General features: G+C 40.9%; 2 protein-coding genes across 2 annotated transcripts; both read left to right on the top strand.

The window, feature by feature from the left end:
* The first annotated feature begins 1,550 nt into the window (after positions 1-1,550).
* On the top strand, positions 1,551-10,790 carry LOC129403524 (keratin-associated protein 10-7-like). The gene is made up of 2 exons (XM_055132248.1): positions 1,551-2,856; positions 10,177-10,790. Exons 1-2 carry the CDS (start codon positions 1,551-1,553, stop codon positions 10,788-10,790), a joined length of 1,920 nt encoding a protein of 639 aa, XP_054988223.1.
* An 11,191-nt stretch (positions 10,791-21,981) lies between these two features.
* LOC129403523 (keratin-associated protein 4-7-like) lies at positions 21,982-22,455 on the top strand. Its single transcript, XM_055132247.1, has one exon. It carries the CDS (start codon positions 21,982-21,984, stop codon positions 22,453-22,455), a length of 474 nt encoding a protein of 157 aa, XP_054988222.1.
* Positions 22,456-25,231: the final 2,776 nt, after the last annotated feature.

Raw genomic sequence — 25,231 nt, 5'->3', positions numbered from 1 at the left:
GGGAAAATAAGAAAGCCCTGGGCTCTGTGATGGTAATGTACAATGATACCACCATGATGGGGAAAATATGGAGATTTAAAGACATTAATTATCCTGAATATACTTAAAATAATGATCCCCAAGAGATTTCTATACTTATGCTTATTGAAATACTATTCACAACAGTTCAAATATGGAAACAATTCAAATACCCATGGACAGATGAATGGGTGAAGATAACTTCTCTACACAAGTAAAAGTATGTATCTATAATCAAAGGTTGTCAATCTTTAAACAGTAGAAAATTATACTATGTGCAAAAAAAAAGGATGGATATTGAAGATATAATGCTAAGCAAGTGTCAGCCACCGGAATAGCAATACTGCATGATCACAAATATTGGAGGTATGAAAATAACCACATTCACAAATAAAAAGATTAAGTGATGACTTTTCAAAGTAAAAGGAAATGTCAAGTTATTTGCTGAATGAGTATAAAATGGAGTCTACACCAAGAGTAAATTTCAAGCATCTTTGTAAATCATAGTATATATAGGTAACTGTAGACTTTGGTGTTCTTAAAATGTATTATGATGGCCAGATAGATTGTATAGTGGGTAGGGTTCTTGCCTTGTGCTCAGCTGACCTGACTCCCAGCACTGAATATGATCCCCTGAGTCCTTCCAGAAGTGATCCCTGAGCACTAAACCAAGAGTAAGATATGAGTAAGAGCTGAGTGTGGGCCAAAAACCAAAAAAAAATTTTGTTAGAGTTGGAATATGTGCTGTGTATTTTTGTCACAAAAAGAGCAGGGGACACAAATAATTGAGAGGTGGTTATTATTACCTTACTGTTATGATATATCAAAGGTGCGTGATATGCCTCACCTCATCAAAATGTAACACTTTAATAAAGTTTATACTAAAATATACAGAAATGAAATGAAAATGCAGTATTTTAACAGCTTATTTTTCTCCTTTAAACTGCTTTTTAAATTCCCATTAGAGATGATTAGGAAGGAGTCATGGGTTAGAGTGGGGATAGGGTTATGCCCTCATAGACTTATTTTTCTCATGCCAGTTCTACTGATTTATACTCAAACCTTTTCTGCCCATTAGACAATAGTGAAGAAACCATCATAGGATTTTAAGTCTCTGTTCCCAGTTACCAAAGGAATAAATACGTAAAGCTTCTGCATCACCTAGAAGCGGAAACTATGTCTCACCGAGAAGATACCAATGTCTGTTACCTAAGGCAGGACATCAGGTGACAACATTTCTCAAAAAAAAGAGCAAAAACAAAAAAATCCCCAGGAAGATGATTCACGAGGACAGAAGGAATAGCAGACAGTCTTTCCCATTCAATCTTGAAATGCATAACCAGGAAAACAAACTTGCTTAATTTGATAATAGCCCATCCATTGGGACAAACAGTGACAAGGAAATGGAGGTGCTTCCAATGACAGCAAGCCCCTTAGCAGGGTATAAAAGGGGAGATGGAGGGGGGAGGAGACTCCAAACTTCTCAGTCCACCTTCCTGGAAACCTACCCAGAACCTCCCCCCTCTGACACCATGGTCAACTCGTGTTGTGGCTCCGTCTGCTCTGAGCAGAGCTGTGAAGAGAGCTGCTGCTGCCAGCCCAGCTGCTGCGTGTCCAGCTGCTGCAGACCCCAGTGCTGCCAGTCTGTGTGCTGCCGCCCCAGCTGCTGCATCTCCAGCTGCTGCCGGCCTTCTAGCTGCGGTTCCAGCTGCGGTGGCTCCAGCTGCTGCCGCCCCTGCTGCTCTAGCTCCAGCTGCTGTGGTTCCAGCTGCTGCAGGCCCACCTGCTGCATCTCCAGCTGCTGCCGCCCCTCTAGCTGCGGCTCCTCCTGTGGTGGCTCTGGCTGCTGCAGGCCCACCTGCTGCATCTCTAGCTGCTGCCGCCCCTCTAGCTGCGGCTCCTCCTGCGGTGGCTCTGGCTGCTGCAGGCCCACCTGCTGCATCTCCAGCTGCTGCCGCCCCTCTAGCTGCGGCTCCTCCTGCGGTGGCTCCGGCTGCTGCAGGCCCACCTGCTGCATCTCCAGCTGCTGCCGCCCCTCTAGCTGCGGCTCCTCCTGCGGAGGCTCCGGCTGCTGCAGGCCCACCTGCTGCATCTCCAGCTGCTGCCGCCCCTCTAGCTGCGGCTCCTCCTGCGGTGGCTCCGGCTGCTGCAGGCCCACCTGCTGCATCTCCAGCTGCTGCCGCCCCTCTAGCTGCGGCTCCTCCTGCGGAGGCTCCGGCTGCTGCAGGCCCACCTGCTGCATCTCCAGCTGCTGCCGCCCCTCTAGCTGCGGCTCCTCCTGCGGTGGCTCCGGCTGCTGCAGGCCCAGCTGCTGCATCTCCAGCTGCTGCCGCCCCTCTAGCTGCGGCTCCTCCTGCGGTGGCTCTGGCTGCTGCAGGCCCACCTGCTGCATCTCCAGCTGCTGCCGCCCCTCTAGCTGCGGCTCCTCCTGCGGTGGCTCCGGCTGCTGCAGGCCCACCTGCTGCATCTCCAGCTGCTGCCGCCCCTCTAGCTGCGGCTCCTCCTGCGGAGGCTCTGGCTGCTGCAGGCCCACCTGCTGCATCTCCAGCTGCTGCCGCCCCTCTAGCTGCGGCTCCTCCTGCGGAGGCTCCGGCTGCTGCAGGCCCACCTGCTGCATCTCCAGCTGCTGCCGCCCCTCTAGCTGCGGCTCCTCCTGCGGAGGCTCCGGCTGCTGCAGGCCCACCTGCTGCATCTCCAGCTGCTGCCGCCCCTCTAGCTGCGGCTCCTCCTGTGGTAGCTCCGGCTGTTGCAGGCCCACCTGCTGCATCTCCAGCTGCTGCCGTCCCATCTGCTGCCAGACCACCTGCTGCCGCCCTGCCTGTTCCAGTGCCTCTTGCTGCTGAGTGCCCTGACCCGTGCCCACCTTCATTCTTGTCAACCCATTTCCCCGTGTAATCCCACTCTGAGCTGAGTCAAGATGCCCATGGGAAACCCCCAACCCCCACTCATCTTAAATTGTGTTTTCCTTTGATACTAAATCCATCAATATTGTTATATCTCTCCCAAATTAATTCAAAGATTCAATTTCCTTGAATTATCAACATCCTGTGATCCCAGCTTAGATGTTTCCTGCCGCATTTTCTCATGTGGTAATTTTACTAAAAATTAAATAAATTTTAATTTCCAGGCATACATAAGTGATGTGTTTCATTTTTATCGTTTGTTTATGGTTCCTAGTGCCAAAGAGTAGATACAACACATGATATCAGGATTTTATGGCTATCTCCAGTGTTTCTCTTTCTGCTGGGGCCTTTCCCCAACAGGGCAGTAATTTGGGCCCCGCCATTAGTGCTCAGGGATTTATTTCTGGTTCTATATTTGGGGGTCACTTCTAGTGGTGCTCAGGGCTATGTGTTGCCTAGGATAAAACTCAGTTTTCCACATGTAATGCATGTGCTCAGCTCTTATGCACTTCTTATATTGAGTTCCTGTAGAAGCATGCATATAGAAGTATGTAGAAATACGCAGAAACAACTTCGCCAGGAAAGGAAGGTGGTTTTCTATGGCTGAAACAGGAATGCTGCATAAAGATGTTCTGATGGACATACAATTTCTGGTAGATCAAACTAGGGGGTATTCAAGCCAGGGCAGTGCTCAGCCAGAGGGTGGATTGGGTGGATAAATGCCCAGCTATTCCCTTGGAGTGGGAGAATGTAGGACAGTCTCAGGAATCCTGATGCGAATGACCCTCAACTGTCTACACTGACGTACAATCAGCTCATCATTATCTATGCACCTCCATCCCTCTGAGGTGGCCTGGAAACTTTTAAGTACGGCACTCAGACTAATACAATATTCTGGATGCCTTATATTGTTTCTGCACCTGAACACTCTCTATCCAAATCTCAGTATTATTTCATTCAAAAATATTTTTGCACAATATGAGTATGTGTGTGTATATTATATCTAAATATACCTGGCATAGGTGAGGTCCTCTAAGTTCTCTGAAGCTCCCTCCATCAAAGTTTCTGCTTTCAGGTGATTGACTTCCTTGAGGGATGTATGCAAGTTCAGAACTCATGGTTACTATATCCTCCTGTGCCTTCTTTCCGGTGATACTATTAAATATATTACTCCTTCTTCATAGCTTCTTCCTTGCCTTCTTTATCCTGGCACTAGGACTTACAATGATAAGGTGACAGCATATGTTTTATTGTAATCAGACTATATTAGGTTCCTTTGGGGAATTAGTTTTCCTCTTGCTGCTTGATCATTGATCCACAGGGCCTATGTTCATGAAAGCTGAATTACTGGCAGATAAATTACTCCAGATGAATTACTGGCAATGAAAGTGAGAGATAACCTCTTTTCAGTCCTTAATGTATGGTTTAATGGGGTTTCCAGTGAGGAACAGGCTTATTTTAATGCCAATAATCAGTGTCAAATCAGTGTCCAAAGCATTCACACATAACAGTATTCTAGTTTCATGAAGGTGTAGTTTTCTGTTAATAAACTTTTATGTACTGGTTATAGGTCTTTCACTTAGAGAATGAGCCTCCTCTAGATGCGTCAATTTTTTTTTACATCTGGAGAACTGGCTTGGGTATAGAATTTGGGGGGGAGATGATGTGTTTCCATTGAGAAGTCTGACCTCACTCAAAAGGATTATTCCTTCTTCACTCTTTTAAACACTTAGACCCTCATAACTGCACTGACTGCCTGGAGGACTCTATGCTCCCTTCTCCATATCGATAGATTTGTGGGCACTAATAACTTTGACCTTTATTGCCATTCCAATATTGGTGCCTGTCTCGTTATATTCATATATTTCCTGGGGTTAAGTATTGCCACCCAGCCATGACTATTGAGGGGTATCATCATTCTTTTTGCTGCTAAGGAGGACAGTCCCATATCATTATTCTCTAAGCTCAGACTTCAGAGAATAGGCCTCTCCAGGCTTCTCAGTGAAGCTCATTCTTTATCACCATAGCAGACTGTCCCTGAGTCCTCCATGGGAATAGCCATTGATTTTATTTTCTGTTCTATTAAAGGGTAAATTGTAGCATATCTTTTATTTGGGGGGGGCAATGGGAACATTTTTTTGCTCAGGGGTTACTCCTGACTCTGCCCTCAGGAATTACACCTGGCAGTTCTCAAGGGACCACAGGAGATCCTGGAGATTGAACCCAGGTTGACCACATGCAAGGCAAATGCTATACCCACTGTCCTTTTACTCTGCCCCCCTATAATAGTGTATCTTACCTCTTAACACCTCTTGTTCTTTCCCTCCTCATCTGTGTGTTGTGTGAAATTAAAGTTATGCTAATTATCTATTGTTGTGTAGCATTACCTCAAACTTAGCAATTTAAAACAGCAAGATTTTGTCATCCCATACTTGTATGAATTAAGAATCCAGGCACAGCTCAACTGGATTTCTAAACTAATTGTGATTTGGATATTATGATCAAAGTTTTAGGTTCCCTGGGGTCTCTTCTGAGTCTCCTCCTATAAAGAATCCACTTCCAGGTTTATTTCTGTGCTTTATGGTCAGGTCCAGTCCTTGCTGATCTCTGTGGAGAGATTCTCAGTTGCTGGCTGTTGTTCACTGCAGACTTCATCCCCTTTGTACCACAAAGAGCTCAACCACAGAGCAGTGAGTCATCAAAGTCACAAGAATCAGAACTGAAAGATCTTATCTATTGTTACTTAATCACTCGATGCTGCTTATGTTGTTTGCTACTAGCAAGTTGTCAACGAATTATGGGACCGCATAAAAACCATAAACAAGAAGTAGTAATAAATGAAACCAGTACATTATTGATATAAAAGTATTGTCAGAAGATTGATCTTTAAGTGACTCTAGAAGATACCGAGGGTATCATGAAGGGCATCCCATCAGGTGGTAAAGCAATTCCTATCCATGTGATGGAAATTTCTAGATTATAACTCTGTAATACATGAGTTCTGAGTACCCTCCAAGTCATGAGAAAATGGAGATATTGGTCAGAAAGCATGAAATTAATTGGCAGTAGCCAAAATCAATACTGGTGCTTCAGTAGCACAGCTCTCTCCACTGGCTAGTGGTAGAAGGATCAACTGTAGGGATATCAAATATGTATGTCCAGCTATTGGTATCACTGTATCACTGTCATCCCATTGTTCATCGATTTGCTTGAGCAGGTGTCAGTAACATCTTCATTAGTCTCCATTGTGTGCTTGTGTAGCCTGATGGTGTATTGGGGGCTCTTTCAGGGTCAGGGGAATGAGGACTGTCATTGTTACTGTTTTTGGCATATTGAGTACGCCACAGGTAGCTTGCCAGGCTCTGCTGTGTGGGCAGGATACTCTCGGTAGCTTGACAGCTATTGGTACAGATAAAAACAAATTACTAAATTTAATTTGCTTGAATCTTGATTTTAAAATGAATCCTGGTTTGAAAAATGCTAAAATGCGAGTTCCATATGTGATTATGGAGAAGTTGCTTGAGTGTCATATATGAGCTTTCTGGTATAATGAAAATGTTTTATATCTTGAATGAGGGGCAAAGAGTTAGATATACCCACTTAACATTTAACTCAACAAATAGCTCTCTAAGAGTTTGTCCATTTTGAGGTATGCAGTTTTTTACCTAGAATATAAAAAAATATATCTAGTTACAAAATACTAAAATGTGAGTAGATATTACTAATAGATATGTCCATCAAATTGTGATATTGGATAATGTATATTAATACCAATTATCTTCATTAAATTATATTACTGGCTTCTTTTATGTTGATTTACCACATTGTATTACAATTGTGGTGGTGGTTTATGCGGTCTTCCTGTAAAATGTTAATTCCCTGAGAGTAGACTTTACATCCCTTTTTTACCCCAATGACTGGCAACAAGTGACCCTTAAACTATTCACTCAATGAATCTGTCTTAAAAACAAAGCAGAGAGGTCTTCCTTCAAAGCTTAGATGAACAGGATGGAGCAGTAGGTAACTCACTGTAATTCTATACATCTCCAGCATCAACATAATCTGGTGTTATGTTAGAAATGCAGACTTGGAGCTAGAGAGATAATACAGTGGGCAAGGTGATGCTTGTCTTGCAATCAGCTGACCCAGATTTAATCCCAGGCACCACATGTCATCTCCCAAACACCACCAGAAGTGACTCTAAGCACAGAACCAAAAATAAGCCCTGAGCACAGCCGAGTATGCCCCTCCCCCCACCAAACCAACAAAAAAAACTAAAAGAAAAGAAATGAAAAATAAGAGAAAAGTAAAAAAGAAAAAAAGGAAACGAAAAAGACATGCATTCCTTGCTCCTTTGTTGAAAATTAGCTGTATATTTGCCTGAGACTGTGTCTGGGCTCCCAATTTTATTTCAATGGTATGATAGTCCGTTTTTATTCCAATACCACATTGTCTTGATTACTACAGCTTTGTGTTATAATTTAAAGTTGGGGAAAGAAAAGCCTCCCATTTTCTTTTTTTCCCTACTTTAGCTAGCAGGAGGATTTCAATACTCCACATAAGTTTTGACTTTTAAAAATGCTATGAGTATTTTCATAGGACTGCTGTGAATCTGTATGGAACTTTGGATAGAATTGCTGTTTTGACAATGTTAATTCTTCTAATCCTTAAACAAAGGGTGTGTTTCCATTTCCTTTTGTCATACTTTATTTTTTTTTTACTAATGATTGTTAGTTTTCTTAATTTTTAGGTGCAATTGTGAGTGGGATTTTTAAAAATTTCTCTCTTCAATTTTATTGTTTGCTAATAGAGGTGCAGTGGATTTGTGCATGTTGCTTTTGTAGCCTGAGACTACTGTATAAGTAAAGAGTATATACAAGTAAAGAATATACTCTCTACTGTGTGCTTTACTTGAATATACATACTTTATATGATATAACTAAAGAGTATAAAGTGTAGCAAGGAATGTCTTTTTAACAAATGTTGTTGGGAAAATTGGTCAGACATATATATACGTATATATACATATATATATACGTATATATATATATAAGAATTCAGACCCCTATCTCACACTATGAACAAAAGTCAATTAAAAACAGGTTAAGAATCTTGATCCAAAACATAAATCCATAAATATTGAAAAAAGCATGAGAACTCTGAATAACATTGAATCTAGAGGCAATTTCAGGGATTTAATGCCAATGACCAATCAAACAGAACTAAAGATAAACAGAAAATTGCGTCAAAGTAGGAGCTTCTGCACTGCAAAAGAAACAATGATTAGGATTAAAAGACATCCTTCAGACTGGGAGAAAATACTTGTCCACCAATCATCTGACAAAAAACTAATATTCAAAATTATTATATAAAGCCCTTATAAAACATAACACAAAACAAACAACTACATCAAAAAATGGGGGAAAATAGATGAACAAACACTTCTTTAAAAACATACTGATGACCAAATAGAAATTTTAAAAAAGTGCTTTCCATCAATTTTCCTTTAGGAAAACGCAAATCAAAACAACAATGAAATATTATCACACACCAGTGATACTAGTATACATAAAAAAGAATAAAAATAACCAGTGTTGAAATGGATATGGGGAAAAAGGAACTTTAGCCTTTATTGATAGGACTGTCAACTGGATCAATCTCTTCTTCTTCTTCTTTTTTTTGGCTTTTGGGTCACATCCAGCGATGCTCAGGGGTTACTCCTGGCTTTGTACTCAAGAATTACTCCTGGCTGTGCTGGGGGGACCATATGAGATGCTGGGAATCGAACCCCGGTCGGTCTCGTGCAAGGCAAACGCCCTACCCACTGTACTATCACTCTAGCCCAAGGATCAACCTCTTTTGAAAACAATATAGATATTTCTTAAAAAACTGAGAATTGAAATTCTATATGACCCAGAAATTCCATTTCTTGACATGTACCCTAAAAGGTACCAAACGCTATTTTGAAAAGATACTCTTTTTTCCTTGTAGCACTAGTCATAATAGTCAAGATCTGGAAACAAGTTGAATGTCTAAGAACAGATGACTGGATAAAGAAACAGAGAATGAAGTACATCATGGAATACTGCTGGACTCTAGGATACAACATTGTGGTTTACCACTGATGGAGCTGAAAGGTATCATGCTGAGTGATGTCAGCCAAAAGGAGAGTGGCAGACATGGAACGAGTTCTTTCGAATATGGGAAATAAAGAAACATGGTATGAGAATAAGAAATAGTCAAAGACAACTGAACTGAGAAGTGGTTTTCAGAGCTACACTTAAAAGGCGAGCAGAGAGTTGGCTGGGAGTGGACCCTAATACAATGACAGAGGTAGGTAGATACTGTGATAGAGGGTGTGGTGTTGGAACATTGTCTGCACAAAAGTCTATCATTAACAATATTATAAATCAGTATTTCAATGTAAAAAAGAAAGAAATGCATACTTTCAAGATTTACACTGCAATCAGAAATTGGATAGAATCCCAACAACTTGCAACAGCCTTCCAGCTCATGCTGCTGCAGGACCCAATTGGACTAAGTAGAAATAGTAATTAAATGTGTTTTAATTCACCAACAGCCCATCACATTTCAAACTGAAAGAAAGCTTGTGGTATGTTTCACTAGCATTTAAGGTACACTGTGAAGAGTGACACCTGATTTTCAACTCCTTACTCCATTGAGGAAATAATTTCAATAAATCATGAGAAATGAAATTCACATGAGATTCTGTCTTGAAGGATTTAGTAGATAATCTACCAGCAAACGTATAATAGACATCAATGTAACCACTTTCCAAACAAAGGGACATGGTGGTAACAAGAACTCTGCAGATAAACTTCCTATCAATTTAGAACATAATTCAAAGTCTGAAACATCCAAAGAAACACATTCCCGTGGCTTAGAACCCAGCAAGTCCACAAACTTAGAGCTGTTCCTTTTCTCAATGCTCAAAACTAATCCACACAATTTGTCCTCCATTAGTCTCAGGCATAATACAACTATGCAGATGGGATTTCCTTCAGCACCCTGTGGTCACTGGAATAAATGCATAACCTGATAAGAGAAAGGTAGTAACCAATGTCATTCCCAAGGCCAAACGCACATGACAACCCTCTGGGACAGAAGATAACAAGAGCATGATTGAGCATGTGCCAGAGGGTGTGAATCAGAAGGAAGAGCAGATTGCCTGGAAATAATCACAGGCGGAAAAGAAAAATTGGTTTCCAACAAGTTTTAACCATTCCATTGACAGATATTTCTGTGCAATCTGCTAATTATTTCAATATTAGGCAAACAATAACAAGGAAAACATGTCAAACAATAACAAGGAAAACGTGTCAATATGCCTGGTATATAAGAACTGTGGCAAGAGGGGGTCTTCCAAACTCCAGAACCTCACCCACCAGAACTCTCACCATGACCGGCTCCTGTTGCGGCTCCACCTGCTCTGAGGAGGGCTGCTGCCAGCCCAGCTGCTGCCAGCCTTCCTGCTGCAGGACCACCTGCTGCACCACCAACTGCTGCAGTGTGCCCAGCTGCTGCAGCCCGTGCTGCAGCCCCTGCTGTAGCCCCTGCTGCAGCCCCTGCTGCCGGCCCTGCTGCAGCCCCTGCTGTAGCCCCTGCGGCTCCAGCGCCAGCTGCTGTGGCTCCAGCTGCTGCCGCCCCTCTTGCTGCTGCATCTCCAGCTGCTGCCGGCCCTGCTGCTCCAGCTCCAGCTGCTGCGGCTCCAGCGGCTGCCGCACCTGCTGCTGCCTGCGCCCGGTGTGTGGCCAGGCGTGCTGCTGCACCACCTGCTACCGCCCCACCTGTGTCATCTCCACCTGCCCCCGCCCCATGTGCTGCGCCATTCCCTGCTGCAGCTGCTGAATGTCTCCCTGTAATTTCTGACATTTGGTGATGTCATTGCAAATTCATCAAAATGTGTCAGAGCCAACCTGTGACTGGGGGGTAGACGCTGCCAACTGTTCTACTGACTTGACATATAAAATTAGCTTTCAGTTCTTTGAGGAAATGACAGATGAAAACACACTGCGAAAAGATTTAACCCAAGTCAAGTGTTACCTTTAGACCGGTAAGACTTTCATTGAAGTAGACACTGTGATAAAATCTGTTGTGACATCATTTCCATGTGTTTTTAATAAACATCAATTTGCCTCGATATTGATCTTCTGGTTTGTAATGATTTGGTGTGTGTTTGTCTTTATCATTTCATCCAAGAATGATCTTATTTCAAACTTCATATCATATGTGCAAAAAACCACTTAGTGATGTTGGAATTGAGACTCTACTAGTTAGTTATCATATGAAGCAGGCAGTTTTTTAAACCCCTTACGACATGTAAAGCATTTATCATAGTGTGGGATACATAATGTAAGCTTCCAATAAACATCAAGTCTATTTTATTATTGAAACACGACCCTTGGTTGACATAGTATCTTAGCACAGGTTTCCTGTGACAGAATGGCAAAGAAAGTATAATTGTTTTACTATTCTCCTTTATTCAAAACAATAGATGAGTATATATCTCAAATGTTCCGTAAAAACTCCAATGAGTTGAGCACCACGAAGTCATCCAAGTTAGAGTTAATTTAGTTCCACTTTAAGTTTATGTGGCCATAAAATTGCACAAATTTTACTTAATTCGAGTAATTTTTCTTTCCTTCTTCCCTATTTTCCCTTCTTCCTTCTCTCTCCTTCCTTCCTTCTTCTTTTATCTCTAAACAAAAAAAAATATTTTTTTAGAACACACACATTTTAAACATCACTCTTTCTGATCTTCTTTAAAATGTTTTACAGAATATAGTCATGTATTTTCATTTAATAAAATTAATCCTTTTATCCTCCCTTCTCTTGTAACTACTAATTATAGGATTCAGGCATGAGTTTTAGGATTATACTTTATTGGCTGGAACTAGATCAAAGAACATAGACCTTGCACTATATTCTTTATTATGTGAGACTTGCAATTTCCTGTTTTTTGGGGGGATGAACCCCAAATATTTTTTAAAATCAATTTATTGATTGATTGAATCACCATGAGAGCAGTTACAAAGATTTTGGGTTTAAGTCTCGGTCATACAATGATGGAACACCGTCCCTTCACCAGTGCACATTTTCCACCACCAAAACCCCCAGTATACCCCCATCCCACACCTTACCCCTACCTGTGTGGCAGATGATTTCCACATGACTGTCTCTCTCTCTACTTTGATTACATTCAATATTTCGACATCCTGGTTTTTTTTGTTTTAAAGAAAAACTGACATAGAAGATACAGAATGGCACACTGAATCTGAGTAATAGAAGGACAATTTTCCAGAGCATAGATAGAGTTAGAGAAGGAGTAATTCAGGGTCCAGGACTCAGAGGAATAAAGAGTTGTTACCCTTTGGCCAGAAGACTCACAGGGATTTGGGTGAAGACCGTGATGGACAAAACTTCCTATGGCCACTAACTCCAGATACTCATACACAGTATCATGGAGAGTCACGGTGCTCAAAATGGTCCAACACTGATACTGGCAATACTGTGATAGAGAAAGCTATGGTAGCAATAATACTATACATGGGAAAGTATGGCTGGGCTGATGATTATATGTTCCCATCAGCTTTAACTGAGCAGTAGCTGGGGATGCATTTTAAGTGAATGATATAGTCACAAGATCTTCCTTTCACTGTTTCAGTTGACCCAATTGAATATGTACCTTAGGAACTTATTTTCAGTCTCTACTAGATGGTAAATACTAAGCAAGATGAATTTTCATTAGAGCCCAAAGAGCCATACTTTGAAAGGAAATAACTGACGCTAGAATTTTAATTCCCATGAGCTCCTTTTAGCAGACCTGTCTGACCAGTGGAAACAAAGGCAGTTCTTTGAGGTTAGTAGCAGATGCTTGGTAATTAAACAAGGTTGTTTCCCTGATTGCTGTGCCTATAACTAATATCAAAGACGAGAAGAGTAACGAGTGCAACAATGGATAAATATTTCTATTTGTTTCTTATGTGTTAAATATCTCCAAAGGGATTCACATAAAAACTGGAAATTGCCTGTCTTCAAGGAGTTGACCTATGGCTCTGGGAAGAGATGTGGGCAGAAGACCTTTCACTTTATCTCTAGTTTTTGTTGTTGTTTTTGAACCAGACCTGGCAGTGCTCAGGGCTTACTCTTGAATTTTTTTCCCCCAGAATCACTCCTGGTGGTGCTCAGAGGATCATATATAGTTCTGTGGATGAAACTGGGGTCCACTGCAGATAAGGCAAGTGCCTTACCTCTGTACTATCTCTCTGACCCCAAATATTACTTTTAAAATGTGATATATACATAAATTAATGATAAGCAGATCTCTAAAATAAAACTTTAAATATAAGTACGGGCTGCAATTCCAACCAAGTTGCAGAAAACAGCAAGATTTCATCTTTTCTTACAATGCACTCTATTTTGTCTACATCACATCTTCTTTATCTACTCATCTGTGATTGGACATTTGAATTTTTTTCTACATCCTAGCCATTGTACTAGTCACTGCAATGAGCATAGTTGTGCATGTATTTTTTCAAATTAATGTTTTCATGTTTAAGGCATGGATACCAAGAAACAAAACTGTTGGATCATATGGAAACTATAATTTTACATTTTATTTACTAATTTATTATTATTATCATTAATTGGGGGCCACAGCCAGTGGTACTCGGATTTACTCTTGATCTGGCTTGAGAAGCCATGTAGGGTGCTGCTGGGGATCAAACTCAGCTCTCACACACGCAGCCTTATCTGCTGTATTATCTATCTATCCAACCCCTTATTCACTCTTACTTCTGAAAGAAATCTTCATACTGTTTTCCATAAAAGGTGAAACAATGCCATATTCTGTTCAACACTGACTGAGGATTCCCTTTCCACCACTTGCCAAAACTTGTTTCTGATCCTTTAAATGTATTTCTGTCTCACTGGCAGGAGGAATTATTTTATTATTGTTTTTATTTGCGTTTCCCTAATAATAAGTGATGATGGATATATTTTATATGACTCCTGGCTGTTCATATGTCATCTGGGGAAGTGTCTGCTCATGTCCTCTCCTTATTTTTGATGGGATTATAGGTTTTGCTGTTGGTTTTATGAGTGCCTTTTATGTCTTGGATATTAGCCCTTTTTCTAGTCTCATTTAGTGTGTAGTGCACAAACACTTTCTTCCATTTAATAGGGTATCTTTTTATTGTAGCCTGAGTTTCCTCTACCACGTAAAAATTCACTTAAATTATCAAGAAGAGGGAAGGGGAAGAAGAGGGACAGGGAAATGATAGGTGGACTAGAAGTTACAGAAGAACAGTAGTGGATGGAGTTGGACACTTTGCTGGTGGCAGGATGCAGTAAACGTACATCAACATCAAAATCACAAATATCAACAACATTTTAACTATGTTACCTTCATTATGATAGTGAAAAATTAATTATATTTTTAAAATATAAAAATATTCCCCCAGATACTATTTCCACTTTCTTTTCTTATCCAAGACAATATTAAACATCATTTAAGGGTTTTGGTACTGATTACCCCGCACCAGGCTGTATTCACCAGCGCAACTCAGAAGGGGGAGGGTTGAGTTTCCATCCCCACCCCAGCAGAACCCCAGCAGCCAAAAACCTCCAGAACCTAACTGCAGCCATGCTCAAGGCTGCTCTCCACAGGCTTCGACGAACCTCAGCTATGAGGGAACCTACAGAAAACCCAGGTATGTGGGACCCATGACTGAGATCTCCAAGCTTGCTCAGAGTGGGACTGGGCTTCCTCCGTAGTTTTCCAGTAGCTTGGCAATCACAGCCACAAAATGCCCCCAGCACCACATAATCTCATCAATAGCCAAGATCCAGAGACTCTGAAATAAAGCTCCCGGAAGAGAGAACCATAAATTGACCTGAACCATGGCCACATGCTCAGTTGAGTGACCTCTTACACTCTAGCCCACTGAAATACCAAAAGTAGCACATATTTTTTTGGGTTAAACATACAGGCCTTTATACAAGGGCTTAAATGGCTCCACGATGAAATACAACAATCCTCAGACACTTTTCTTTTATGGTGGTGGGTGGGTTCACAGTGGTGGGATTGGTGTTCAAATATTGAATGTAATGAACTATTGTGAACAGCTTTATAAAAATAAAATAGAAAAAAATATTTTGTGTGTATTTCTTACAAAAGAGATTATTTTCTTTGAATATATTATCTAAGGTTCAAGCGCAAGCATCTATGGAGGTGAACAGAGAGGAGCTACCTGCAGTCTATAGCTGAAGTCAGTGGGCCTGACTGGAGAATGGATATTAGCTGAAGTAGACCGGGCAATGGGAGAGCAGTTTCTAGCCCCTTAGGAAAGCTTACAAGTAATGATAGCATCAAATCATAATTTAATGCCATAATTTGAGGTCTTTTCTAAAAATTTAGTTTTACTACTTATATTGCTAAGAGAAAATTTAAATTATCCAATTACTTTTTAATTAAATACAAATGATGTTTAAGTCATAGAGGTAAAATCCAAGGCAATTGTTTATTTTTATCTTATTGCAATGTAAGTCATGTCATTGTGAAGGAACTACATAATATTTCAATTTGAATTTTTCAAAAATATATAATGATCATACCAGTTCCTAAAAATAAGGGGGAAAATATCACATGAATATTAGATGTAAAAAAGTTCCTAGATCCTTGAAAGGAAATATAACTGAAGTCCCCACACTGTATGTAGGTTGTTGTGCTTTTATTCCAATTACAGAAATGTGCTCAATACCCAACTCCAAGAGCATGGAGAAGCAAGGAAAGAAGAACAGCAATCCCAAAATCCATTCCATTTCCTTATCCTGGAGAGAACAGATTTAGTGCATAATCATGTTGAATATTTCATTCCAGCCTTTTTTTTTTTTTTTTGCTTTTTGGGTCACACCCAGCAATGCACAGGGGTCACTCCTGGCTCATGCACTCAGGAATCACCCCTGGCGGTGCTCAGGGGACCATGTGGGATGCTGGGATTTGAACCTGGGTCAGCCGCGTGCAAGGCAAACGCCCTACCCGCTGTGCTATCACTCCAGCCCCTCCATTCCAGCCTTTTTATGCAAATGTATCTTTTTGTTTTAAGTGGCTTAGGTTTTTAAAAAACGCAAGTTACCCTTTCTTATCTATCCTTTGCAATTTTTAATTATTTGCTTTGGGCAGCTGGGGGGAAGCATTTTATATGTAGAAAGTCACAAACTATATAAACAATTCAACTTATATATATTTTTACTTTTGTGGAAATCCCCCTTCTGCCTCTATTTTCAATTTGGTCCAAGTCTCGATAATTCTTTCTTTGAAATAGCATTCTGATGCTCATTGTTTTTACTTGATGTTGAGGCTATACAACTCACTTTGCCCTTACTACAAACTTGTAAGCAATATCTTCCCTGCCACCAAATCCCAGTTTATTCTGTCATTTGATATGAAAGAGCAAAAGTTAAGAAAAATTGCCAAAAGAATAGAAATATTATATATCATTAACTATCTCATTCTTATATATTCTATATATCCCATAAATATTCTATATGCATATATAGATATATTTTATATATTCTGCACTATAGCACTGTTGTCCTGTTGTTCAACAATTTGCTTGAGTGGGCACCAGTAACATCTCCATTGTGAGACTTGTTACTGTTTTTGGCATATCAAATACACCATGGGTAGCTTGCTACCACGCTCTGTCGTGTGGGCGGGATACTCTCAGTAGCTTGCAGGGCTCTACAAGAGGGAGGGAGGACTCAAACCACGGTCAGCTGCTGCAAGGCAAATGCCCTACCCGCTGTGCTATTGTTCCAACCCATATAACCTATATCACTGTATCACTGTCATCCTGTTGCTCATCGATTTGCTGAAGTGGCACCAGTAATGTCTCCATTTTGAGACTTGTTGTTATGTTTTTGGCATATTGAATATGCCATGGGTATCTTGCCAGGCTCTGCTGTGTGGGCGGGATACTCTTGGTAACTTGCCGGGCTCTCCGAGAGGGATGGAGGACTCAAACCCTGGTCAGCCATGTGTAAGGCAAATGCCCCACCTGCTGTGCTATTTCTCCAACCCATATATCCTATATAGTCTCTATATATTCTGCATATAAGTAAAATACATATATATACATATATATAAAATTCCTGTCTAGAGTATTTAATGGATTCCTATCTCCTGTCTCTTCTGGAACTCAAGGCTGCCACAATCACTTTTGCATTCTATCAATCTCACGTCATCTCTCATGATTTCTTAAAGTAACCTTCTGTACATCATCCCAAACCAGGGTTATTCCAATCTCAATCTCAATAACTGCTCCTTTGGAATCCCATTTCTATCCATCCATGTAAATAGCATGTGTTCTCCAGTATTTATTTGATGGCATGAAGTCTTTGCTCATTAAAAAGAAATCTTCCTTATAAAGCAAAAAGCACAGTATTTTATTTTTATTTTTTTTATCTTTTATTAATAAAAGTCCAATTTTTTTTAATTTATTTATTTTTAATTAGAGAATCACCGTGAGGGTACAGTTACAGATTTATACACTTTTGTGCTTATACTTCCCTCATACAAAGTTTGGGAACCCATCCCTTCACCAGTGCCCATTCTCCACCACCCGTAAACCCAGTGTCCCTCCCACCCTCCCCAATCCCATCTCCCCCCCACCCCACCCTGCCACTGTGGCAAGGCATTCCCTTCTGTTTTCTCTCTCTAATTAGCTGTTGTGGTTTGCAATAAAGGTGTTGAGTGGCTGCTGTGCTCAGTCTCTAGCCCTCATTCAGCCCGAAACTCCCTTCCCCCACATGGCCTTCGACTACAATGTAGTTGGTGATCGCTTCTCTGAGTTGACCCGGAACGTGAGGCCAGCCTCGAAGCCATGGAGTCAACCTCCTGGTACTTATTTCTACAGTTCTTGGGTGTTAGTCTCCCACTCTGTTATTCTATATACCATAGATGAGTGCAATCTTTCTATGTCTGTCTCTCTCTTTCTGACTCATTTCACTCAGCATGAAACTTTTCATGCCCATCCACTTAACTACAAAATTCTTGACCTCCTTTTTTCTAACAGCTGCATAGTATTCCATTGTATAGATGTACCAAAGTTTCCTCAACCAGTCATCCGTTCTGGGGCATTCGGGTTTTTTCCAGATTCTGGCTATTGTAAACAGAAGCACAGTATTTTATACTGAGATTAAAGAATTGAGTAATGCATAGAAGTCAGATACATAGTGCATTTTTGGTAGAGAAGAAGAATAAAGAACAAATGATACGCACTCCTTTTGTCAAGTCTCATGTGAGCCATGCATTCAGTTATCCTTACCAGTTATCCTTCACCTATGAGTTCAAATACCATTTTCTTCCAGTATACTCTTTGCTCCATACAAAGCAGTCTTTCCTCCCTTGCACTGCATAGTGTTTTGTTTATATGGGGACTCTACCATAATCATTCTCTACCAGAAAGGCACTTATGCACCTGACCCCCTCTTGAATAAAAACCACATTAAGGTAGGTACTATGCTTACTCAGTTCTTTAACTTCAGAAGTAAGCCCTGAGACCATTGGGTACGCCCTCCTCCCAAATAAAGCAAGCATTTTTAAAAATATCACATAGTTTTGAGGGCTAGAAATTTAGAAGTGACATATCAAGGATTCACATGAGGTTGCAGGCAAGTTGTTGGCCAACTTTGCTTTCATTTTTCAGGGATAAACATTCACTTCCAAGGTCACTTATGTAGTTGCTGTTAAGAGCCCTCAGTTCTTCACCATTTAGACTACACTTTGTCATTCCACCTCCACCTCTCCATAGTGAGTGATCTGAGAAATCAAGAATGATAAGAAGAAAATTAAGATGGAAGCCACAACTTTCACAGATAACTTAATCAATAGTGGGGCATTCCTTCTCCAGAGAATCATAATGCCCAGCTCACACTCAAAAGGGCAGGAGATACACAAAGACATGAATACTTCAGGAAGGTATCATTGTTTGGGGGTGGAGGGGTCATCTTAGAGGCTGCCTCCTGCACTCTATAAGAAAAGCTGCTATTTTTAAATTTTTAGTTAATGAATCACCATGAGATACAGTTACAAAGCTTTCATGTTTTAACTTCAGTCATGCAATGATCTAACACCCATCCCTCCACCAGTGCACATTCTCCATCACTAATGACCTCAGTATACCCTCCTCTTTCCAACTTTCCCCCTGCCTCTATGGCAGACAATTTCCTCCATACTCTGTCTCCACTTTTGGGCATTATGGTTTGCAATATAGATAATGGGAGGCTATCACGTTTGGTCCTTTATCTACTTTCAGCACACAAGAGAAGCTGCTATTTAAACTGTAAACGGGGTGTTAGCATCATCCAACTCTAGACTCGAGGTGGTTTCCTGTATGCACGAAGCTTAATATCTAAAAAGAAGCCCTCTGTCATCAGAGCTGCAGAAGACTACTATGTGCCTAAGTTGAGAGTGAAATGACAACCATGAGAATTTAGAAAATTCTAATTTAGAAAAATTTAGAATTTTTAATTTAGAATTAAAAATTTAGAATTTAGAAAAATCAGAAAAGTAAAAAAGAGATTCTTTAGTTCTGTTAACTTTTGATTGTAGTTTTCTCATTTCTCAATTCTTCCTTTCTTGTATCTGTGCCATTTTTTTTCTTTGAGTTCATTAAACATCTTCAGCATGATATCTCTAAAGTCCTTCTGGGAGATATTATAGAGCTGGTTACTACAGTTACGTCTTCCAGACTGTGTCTTCACTAAGCTTGGTGGGGTTCTAAGCTGCTTGTGTCTGTTGCGGTCTGATAATATTTTTAATTACCTTTTGATTTCTGGAAATAAAATTGTTTCCACCTTTTTCAAGTATTTATATTGCTTCTACCAGAATGTAGACCTGTGAACCAAAGAGATAATTCAGGACCTCAGACAATTGCTTTGCATGTGCTTATGCTAGTTCCATCCCAAGTACCGCAAATTGTCCCCTAAGCACCACTACAAGTGATCCCAGAGCATAGAGACATCTGTGGCTCAACCCTCCCTTCCATGTTTCCCAAAATAAATAGTACCAGGGGAAAAAAAGGTGGATTTGTTCATACCAAAATCAGCCGATCAGACTGATGAATTTCTGTGGAATTTTATGGACCAAAGCAGTTTAAATGCTTACTGCATTAGTTTTAAGTATGTTTTATTATGTTTGTACAAAAATAGTTCCTATAAGGTATAATTTATTATATGATTTAGAATTTCCCCACAAAGCTATAAGCTATTCACTCTTAATACCTTAGCTCTGTGGGAAATGATTTTTTAAATCCACATTCCTTTTGGTAGTTTTTTTGCTTTTTATATTTAGAAAAAGAGTTCAAGCTTTTAGAATAATACCAAGAGTAATACAAAGAATTCTCTTATACCATACAACTTTTACCTAGATTCAACATTTTTACTTATCTTCTCTTTCTAATAGATATAGGTAAAGAGTAGATAAATAGGTAGGTAGACAGATTATAGATAGCAAGATATTCATGCAGCTAGCATAACATACTGAGAGTATAGATATTTTCTTGCACAGTCTTGGTCAAGTTAATGATTAAGTGAAATGTTTATGGGACATTAGATACTTCTCGTAACTCAAACCCCTTTTTCGTCCAAATGTTGCCAATCTTCCCAATAACATACCATAAAGATTTTTTTATAGATATTCATGTATTTAGGCGTTATGTTTGTTAGGTTTCCTTTTTTCAATATCTCTTTACATGAGGTTATTTTAACATTACTTTAGGAGATTATATGGTATTATATGGAATTTTATGGAATTTTCCATTATATGGAATTTTCCTTATTCTGTTTGGGTTCGATGTTTCCTCATACTTATTTTCAGGCAATACATTTCGACAGGAACACTCATCAGCAATGTAATATGTGACTTACAGACACATGACAATTTATTGTCTTTTTAGTGATGTGAACCTTGATTCCAAGATGAAGTTAGTGTTCCTAACTTAGTTAGTATTAAAGTTAGTATTTGTCCCTCTAACATGGATAAAGAAGTTATGGGGAAAATTTTTATGAGTTTAAATATCTTGTTCCCCATCAAATTTTTATGGGCAACTATTATGGTATCCTTGGTGATATTTAATAGAATCAATTTTTATTATGAGAGTTTATGTGAGTTTGTGATTCTACATTTTTCTTTTACATCATTAGTTTACATTCTACTGTTATGGGTAACTTTCTCATTTTCTTTTCTTAACCTCGATTTGATTAGTTGAGTATGGAATTATACTCAATAATTCTCATGTTATTTGACAGTTAACTGTTCTCAAATGTGTCTGATATTTCAAATCAATAGTACATTAGCTTTTTAAAAACCTATTATTTGCTTTGATGCTCAAAGCAAATTTGGGGCCAATAAGTCCTTCAAAGTGATTCCAAACACCTTTAAGTACTTAACAATGTGTCACTGGTAACAGTTTCAAACTGAATACAGGAAGCAATACTGAGTGTCTCCTTGGAAGTAGTCAAGCCATTATCTATGATAGTTCATGACTCAGATAGAATCCAACTTCCTCATGGCTCACAGGTAACTCACAAAGCCAAACTTTCTTCTTTCTGTTGCCTCTCTCTTGACATCAAAAGATACTTCAGCATCATAAGAACAGTTTGTCCAGAGATCATCACAGAGTGATACACAGATCACAGGCCAAATACCAGGGGCTGGATTCATATAAATTCCTGAAAAACAAGGAAACAGGAAAATAAAAGATAAACAACATTCTGAGAAAGATCAGATGGAATCCATCTTAACACACCAGGAAAAGGAAATGTCACTTTCCTTCGTCTTAAAATACTTCACCAAAAAAACACAACTACCTAATTCCATTACAAATACTTCCTTAGGAAGATGAAGTAGTAAATACTCCAGACCACGGGTCGAGCAGCCTGAGCAGAGTATAAAAGGGGACGAGCAGCAGAGGGACTTTCAAATTCACCAAACTCCCCCTCTGAACTCACATCAGAACCTCCAGCCTCTGACACCATGACCGGCTCCTGTTGTGGCTCCACCTGCTCTGAGGAGGGCTGCTGCCAGCCCAGCTGCTGCCAGCCTTCCTGCTGCAGGACTACCTGCTGCACCACCAACTGCTGCAGCGTGCCCAGCTGCTGCAGCCCCTGCTGCAGTCCCTGCTGTAGCCCCTGCTGCAGCCCCTGCTGCCGCCCCTGTTGTAGCCCCTGCTGCCGGCCCTGCTGCAGCCCCTGCTGCCGGCCCTGTGGCTCCAGCGCCAGCTGCTGTGGCTCCAGCTGCTGCCGCCCCTCTTGCTGCTGCATCTCCAGCTGCTGCCGGCCCTGCTGCTCCAGCTCCAGCTGCTGCGGCTCCAGCGGCTGCCGCACCTGCTGCTGCCTGCGCCCGGTGTGTGGCCAGGCGTGCTGCTGCACCACCTGCTACCGCCCCACCTGTGTCATCTCCACCTGCCCCCGCCCCATGTGCTGCGCCATTCCCTGCTGCAGCTGCTGAACCCAACCCCATGATTCCCACGTCCTGTGATCTTTGCCCTCACTAGTGTTGACTTTCCCTTTGTGCCGATCCTCATGGAGTGGAGGTGATATCGTTCCACTGAACTGGCCTCGGGATTCCACTGAGGAACCAGGCCCTGTTGTTGAAGATGGATATTGAGCACACCAGTTCTTCCATGCCAGATTTCCCCCTTTACTTTGATCATTGGTTAGCTCGTTCCTTTAACTTCCCTTTTAAAGGATTGTCTGTAACAGGACGCAGTCCTCAGCCAAAATAAAATTACATTTCTCTGCATAAAAATGTCAATGTGATTGTTTTTTCCTTAAGATTTTTTCTGTATTTATTAGATAAGTGTATTGACTGTATACATGGATTTGTGTATAAGAGTAAAAGAACATGCTACATACTTCAGGTGTCACACCAGCTTTCAGAATGATTCCATGTACTGTCTTGCACGCTCTGCGTGTTTATTTTTATACAGGCACTCGGTGACGTGGACGGCCTCCAGACAGCTAATCTGGTATATATTGATTATGCCACTATTTACAATAAGATTAAGCCAGGTTCCAGACTTTTGTCTTTAGATGAGAACATTTCCAAAGTATGTGCTTTAAGGAAACTGACTGATAACTCTGATGAATGAATGAATGAAGTCCTTGTGTTTGGGGACATCAGAGTTCTATTCAGTTCCTGGCAATTGTTTATATGCGGAAATGCAGGTTTTTCGCTTTCGCTGAAAAACAAGTCTAGTCACTGACCCTTCCAAATGCTTATATCTTAGTTAATTCATTTGAAAGTTTTTTGAGCTTTCATTAATGTGGGAGACATTATTATATATACTGGGGTAATAGTCGAAACCAACAAATACCGCATTAATGGAGTTGACATTCTAGTAGAAAGCCTCAACAAAAATCACTAGCATGTTTACTCGTAAGTATTCCTTATATAATTTTGTTGGAAAAAACTTATATGTGAATATTTTTCAATTTAATTATTTATATTTTAGGGGCTAGAGGGATAGTGCAGTGGGTAGAACATTTGCCTTGCACATAACTGACCCAGGTTCGATTCCCAGCATCCCATATGGTCCTCCAAGCACCACCAGGAGTAATTTCTGAGTACCAAGACAGGAGTAAACCCTGTGCCTCACTAGTGTGACCCAAAAAGCAAAAAAAAGAAATCATTTATATTTTATATTGGTACTTAAGGGCCCCTAGTTACTCCCAGCAGTGGTTGGCCTATTGATTCGAACCGGCAGTTCAGTGTGTGACCTGGGTGATGCCCAGGGACCACCAGGGCTATACATGATGATGCTCTAGGATCTATGGAGCACTAGGAATCAAACTCAGACCCTCCCACATGCTAAGCATGTTCTCTACCACTTGAGTCATATCCCCATTTTAAAAAATGTCATCCTCATAGTCAGAGCAGAATAATGTTTTCCAGTGTCTGGGAGAATAGGTGAAATGGGCAGAGGTTGAGCAAAAAGTACAAAGTTGCAGTTACAGAAGATGAATACGTCCAGACCTCTTGTGGAAAACATGGCTATAATTTATAACAATGGACTGAATACTGGAAATTTGGGGAGAGTTGATTGTTAGTGATCTGGTCAAAAATAACTGTGTGACTTCTCATTGTTCTCGCCTGTGACCTCTCACTGTCAGTCAGCTTTTCTGTAGTCATCATCACGATGTATACCAAATTATCTCCTTTGATGTTTAAAAGACCTGCAATTTGATATAAAATATACAGTAGGTTGGAGTGATAGCACAGCAATAGGGCGTTCGCCTTTCATGCAGCCAACCCGTGTTCAATTTCTCTGCCCTTCTCGGAGAACCCGGCAAGCTACCGAGAGTATCGCGCCTGCGCGGCACAGCCTGGCAAGCTACCCGTGGCGTATTCGATATGCCAAAAACAGTAACAATAAGTCTCACAATGAGAAATGTTACTGGTGTCCGCTCGAGCAAATCTATGAGCAACGAGATGACAGTGACAGTGACAGTAGAAATATACAAATAAAAAAGTAAGAAGCCAGTGGTCTACACTAGATCTAGTCTTCTCCAACCCCACTCCCCAGCAGTGCTCAGTCTTTCTTTGTCTTCTCTCCTGTTTGCACTCTTCGCATTGTTCCTCTGAGCAGCTTATGCCTCTTCACGCGCACAGACACACGGCTGCATGTGGTCCTCTCCTTCAAATGTTCTTCCCCGGATGTTCCTCTGGGAAGCTGCTACATTCCCCTGCAGCTCTCTGTCTTTGAATTTTAGCATTCACATGATGAACAAGGAGTCCCTGCCTATCCATTCCACTTCAGATTAAAATTTCAATGTAGGATTTCCCCACTGATTTTCTATTCCTACTGCCATGGTGAAAGGAATCTCTCTGAAGAAACCAGAGAGCACAAGGAGGAATGGAGAGGGAAAACAATTTTATTGATGCGAGTGGGCTCAGGTCAGTTCTCACCAAAAGGACTGACTCCCAAACAGCTGAGGATTTTGTCACTCCGTTATAGGGGTCTGCACTTCTAGTTGGGGAGAGGAACCTGCAGGGCCAGGGATTGTATATTTTCTAAAAATAAAATATGAAAGGGCCACGAGCACAGCAGCTCTCTTTCCCGCCACCTTCATCCAGTAGTCTCACGCCACTTTCCCCACCCCGGGGAGGCCGATGGCAATGGGCAGGCAAAGGAAGGAATGAGTGCCAGGCTGGTTGGTGTCAACTGTAGTTCATTCCATTCCCATCTCCATTCTCCTCTGATTCTCCTCCTGCTTCTTCCTCC

This window comes from Sorex araneus, chromosome 3 (assembly GCF_027595985.1).
Source record: "Sorex araneus isolate mSorAra2 chromosome 3, mSorAra2.pri, whole genome shotgun sequence".
Lineage (NCBI taxonomy): Eukaryota > Metazoa > Chordata > Mammalia > Eulipotyphla > Soricidae > Sorex > Sorex araneus.
The sequence above is the reverse complement of the archived record's forward strand: the minus strand, read 5'-3'. Positions and strand labels throughout refer to the sequence as shown.

What these genes read in the sequence shown, in the direction of transcription:
- LOC129403524 (XM_055132248.1), top strand. Translation starts at nt 1,551, where the DNA reads ATGGTCAACTCGTGTTGTGGCTCCGTCTGCTCTGAGCAGAGCTGTGAA. An exon ending in CTGTTCCAGTGCCTCTTGCT is followed by an intron (nt 2,857 to 10,176) that starts GCTGAGTGCCCT and finishes TTCCATTGACAG; the next exon opens with ATATTTCTGTGCAATCTGCT.
- LOC129403523 (XM_055132247.1), top strand. Translation starts at nt 21,982, where the DNA reads ATGACCGGCTCCTGTTGTGGCTCCACCTGCTCTGAGGAGGGCTGCTGC.